A 4,405-nucleotide genomic window follows, 5' to 3' on the forward strand; every position below is an offset into this window, starting at 1 on the left:
GCCTGACAGGTGCCCTGCGGAGGATTTTCAACGTTTTTGGGTCAAGAGGCACGAGTTGTCCACTTTCAATGGCTGCCTCCTCTGGGGATCGAGAGTTGTGATCCCGGCCTCATTGAGGGCTAGAATCTTGATTTCATTACATGAGGGCCACCCTGGAATTGTCAGGATGAAGGCGCTTGCACGCAGCCATCTGTGGTGGGCTGGCATTGACCGGGCCATCGAGTCCCAAGTCCATGGGTGTCATGCCTGCCAACAGTCCAGGCCTGAAATGCCCCAGGCCCCTGTACACAGGTGGGAGGAAACACACACTCCATGGTCTAGAATACATGTAGATTACGCTGGGCCCTTTCAGGGTCAATTCTTCCTGGTTGTCGTTGATAGCCATTCCAAATGGCTGGAGGTCGTGCCTGTGTCTTCTACCACAGCCGCCAAGACTATTCAAGTGTTGAGAAACATTTTTGCTGCACACGGGTTGCCAGATGTTCTAGTGTCAGATAACGGTCCTCAATTTACTTCTACTGAGTTTCAGGGATTTCTTCAGACCAACATGATCCGCCACGCTGCTTCGGCTCCCTTCCATCCTTCCACCAACGGTCTGGCTGAACGGATGGTCCGCGTCGCCAAGGACGCCCTCAAGAAGCTGACTTACGGCAACTGGCATCACAGGTTGGCTGACTTTCTTCTGGCACATCGTACTACTCCGTGCACTGCCACGGGTAAGTGCCCGGCCGAACTCCGTTGGGGTCGTCGGCTCGTGACTAAATTGGACAGGCTGTATCCAGAACGTGTAGCTGCACAGGTGTCTCAGCCACACCCACCACGGGTCCTACGTGAAGGTGATCCTGTCTGGGCCAGGAATTACGGGCCTGGCCACCTCTGGGTACCGGCTGTGGTCTGCAAGGTCTCGGGGCCTCTGTCCTACGAGGTGTCCCTGACAGACAGCCGCGTGCTTCGCCGCCACATTGATCAACTACGTGTGAGGCGGGACTCGCCTATGGTTCCTTCTCAGTCTCCTCTAGGGGGGGAGGAGGAATGGGCAATGCATTCTGGGAATCAAACTCAACAGCCAACGATGGCTGTGGGGAGTGAATTGGGTACTCAACACCCAAGCTCCACAGGTGCTTCAGGTAGCAGTTCTTGGGAAAGGGGGTACACAGACACCCCCACACACACTCCAGCCTGGGAGTCCCACCGGTGGCAGACTAATTATCCACCCCTAACAAGCAATACTCCAGACACAGAGAATACCTGGGAGCATACTCACAACTCACAACATGCAAGAGAGCAGGCAAAACAAAGGGGGAACATGTCCCTTGCTGAAATGGCTCATAGAAGGATGTCCTCACGCATCAGGGCTAACAGGGAGGCATCCCTAGACCCTATCACTACAGAAACGAGCCAGGAAAACCGCACTCCGTCAGGAAACACGGGAATGAGTTCAGAGGGGTTAGAAAACTCCATAGAGGGTAGGTCAACCAGGTTTAGCGATCAACAGGGCCCTGACTGCTCGAATACAGGAGACAGGCAGGAAAGTCAAACTGAAGTCACCAGTCATCCACAGGGCACTTCACCTAGTGCAAGAAGCAACGGGGAAAACAATACAAACTCCCCAGGTCCGAGAAGGTCGCTCAGGGTAAGAGGCCCTCCCAAATACCTAGCCGATTACGTAAGGTGAGCAGGTAAATAGCAATAGCTGAACCAAAGGTCCAGGCTGGTTGACTTTAAGGAAACAAGGTTGGGGGCCACTGGGTCTGGTTCAAAGGAACAGTCCCACACCTTATATACTGTGTGACATTAACTCATTATTAATTATATTACCATCACTAGGATGGCGTCCATGTGGACGCAATCTTATTTCATCCAGGGGGAAGGGGTGTTGTGTCCTGAGCCTGCAAAAGGCAGGCTCGGGACGTTGCAAGAGTCCTGGGCATTTGCAGAAGCTGCCCAGGACCAGACTGAGTGGCGCCGGCCTTGCACGCATGTGCAAGGCGGGAAAAGATCATATTGTGATTGGTTGAATTTGCCCGGGGATCTGAAGGTATAAATGGAGGCCTGCGTGCCTCTGCTCGGGTTGTTCGTAGAATGGAAGCAGAGAATAAAGACTTGTTAGAAATGCTTCGTCTCAAGCGCCATTATTCTCCGGACTTAACACATAGAAAGACTGAAAGCGAGTTCTACTGATCTACTAGCCACCTCCAAAATGGACGTCCCCATTTATAAGCATTAATACATACAGTAGCTTCCTATAATAGTTTAACATAGACTATGACTTACCATTTTTCTTGTTCCAGGCATAAAGCTCCTTTATCCCTAGATCATTCAGTGATTTTGTCAATTCCAATTTTTCTCCAGTGAAATTATCTCTTAAGAGAACAATGCATTCTTGACTAACTTCACACTTTTCGCAAATGATTGGGATTATATTCTCAAGAGGAACTTCAGGATTCACTCGAACTACTGTCTTTTGTGTCTTCAAATAATTTATTACCAGTCTCACAGTTTTCTAGGAAAAAGCAATTCAAAAACACCAATTCATTAATATAATTCAAATAGAATTAAAATAGATCATTTAAACTGGATGAGAAAACTAAAAAATAAATGTACACTGTACATTCATTTCACGTTAACACTATAACTGCATAGATATATGCATAAACAGAAATCATAAGTGCAATATTCATACATATGCTGAAAAAAATAATGAAGAGAAAGGTAATTGAAGAGAAATCACATTTACTAAAATACCAGATTTAGTTGTCTTAGAAAACAAGCATGCATGCTATAAGGTCCCCTGATTCCCTGAAACTTTCCTCATAAATTAGTTTCAAAACCTGCAAATTAGAACCATGGAGAATTTATTTGGCCAGGAAAGGAATACAAATGGCTGAGAAGGGTGTGCGAGTTAACGGGGAGACACAGCGCAAGTGAATTGAAGCTCAGGGAGGATGCACAAAATGCATGGGATGTGGAACATGGCATAAGCACACTGAATCGTGAGAACGGTGTGCAGGTCATGGGAAGCACATAAAGAGCATAATGAGGTTTGAGGAGCTGCATGAGTGAGGCATGGTGTGAGAGCAACAAAGCTCAGAGAGGGCAAGCAAGAATGCAAGGGTGGTAGGAGAGGCATGGACAAGTGCAGTGAGGCTCAAGGGAGTATGCAAAGGTGTACAGGTGGCCAGTGAGGAGTAGCGGGAATCCAGAGGGCCTGAGGGAGGGTGCACAGAGGGGAATTGATTGATTTTGCTTATGGAAAGCCAGCAGGGAAGGTTGCAAATCATCACCATGGGACACTGCAATTGTCCTAAGAGTAAACCAGTTGTTAAGCACCCAGATTATGATCATGTGACTGTGGGGATGCTGAGACAGCCAGAATTTTGAGGACTTGTAACCACTACTCAATGCCATTGTAATTTGAACATTTGCTGGACAAGTGGTTGTTAACAGAGAACTACCTAGTATACTATACTACAGTTATAGTATAACTATATACTATACTATACATTTCATATGATCCATTCCTGAATTAGTTTCCTCACTTTTAAGTCAGACCTAGATGTTCAAGCAACAAGCTTTTGTTTGCTTCAGTTAGTTAATTCATGCATTCATTATTATAAATATTCATATATTGCTTATTTAAAAACATCAAATTATTTAAGATGTTAAACTGAATGTAATTTATAAAGCAACCATACATTTTTTCAAAAATGTACCCAAAAGAACCTCCAGCTGTAAATTCAATCAGTACAGTGGAATCACTAGATCCTTATGTATTTGGCCAATAATGCCTATCCTTGCGATACTTGATGGATTAAAAGTCTGTATCAGCAATACTAAAATCATCCAGCATAGTGAGATGACTATCCCCCTCTCTATTTCTGGACATAATTCAAGAAATAGATCATAAGTAAATGCTTTTACCTCAGGAATCTTTGGTGGAGGCCGCTTTATTTTTTTTTCTTCAGGAACCTTCCATTTTAGAAGTATCTTCTCTGCATCTAATGTCCCTATCAAAGTATTTGGCTTGTAACTCAAAGATTGTTGGGTCTCCCAAGACTGCAACTCAAAAGTATAATGGGCTGGATTTAAGTGGTACTGGCTGCACAAGTCTACAAATAGATCCATCACAGCTTTACTGGAAGAAAAAAAATGCTGAAGGTTATTCATGAAAAGGCCAATTATAAACTAGGATTAACTTGAAAATTTCACAATACCTGTACAACATACATCACAACAAAAAATATCAAGTCAAGGTTGTAACCTTGTTGTTTCTAAGTGCTTGCAGATTTTGCAGGATCGTCCCAGTTATTGATGTCAAATTGATTGGTCTGTAATTTCCTGAATCTGTTTTTTTCCCTTTTTTGAAGATGGGACCACATCAGCTCTTTTCCAGTCTACAGGTAGT

General features: G+C 44.9%; 1 protein-coding gene across 1 annotated transcript in view; it reads right to left on the reverse strand.

The window, feature by feature from the left end:
- The window catches only part of COBL (cordon-bleu WH2 repeat protein), a 195,936-nt gene extending 191,769 nt beyond the window's left edge, over positions 1-4,167 (reverse strand). The window contains 2 exon segments of the mRNA XM_029285077.1: positions 2,275-2,503; positions 3,922-4,167. Of these exon segments, the coding sequence (XP_029140910.1) occupies positions 2,275-2,503; positions 3,922-4,167 (475 nt within the window).
- Between the last annotated feature and the right edge of the window lie 238 nt (positions 4,168-4,405).

Source organism: Protobothrops mucrosquamatus, unplaced genomic scaffold (genome assembly GCF_001527695.2).
Source record: "Protobothrops mucrosquamatus isolate PMUCROS unplaced genomic scaffold, P.Mucros_1.0 scaffold1260, whole genome shotgun sequence".
Taxonomy (NCBI): Eukaryota; Metazoa; Chordata; class Lepidosauria; order Squamata; family Viperidae; genus Protobothrops; species Protobothrops mucrosquamatus.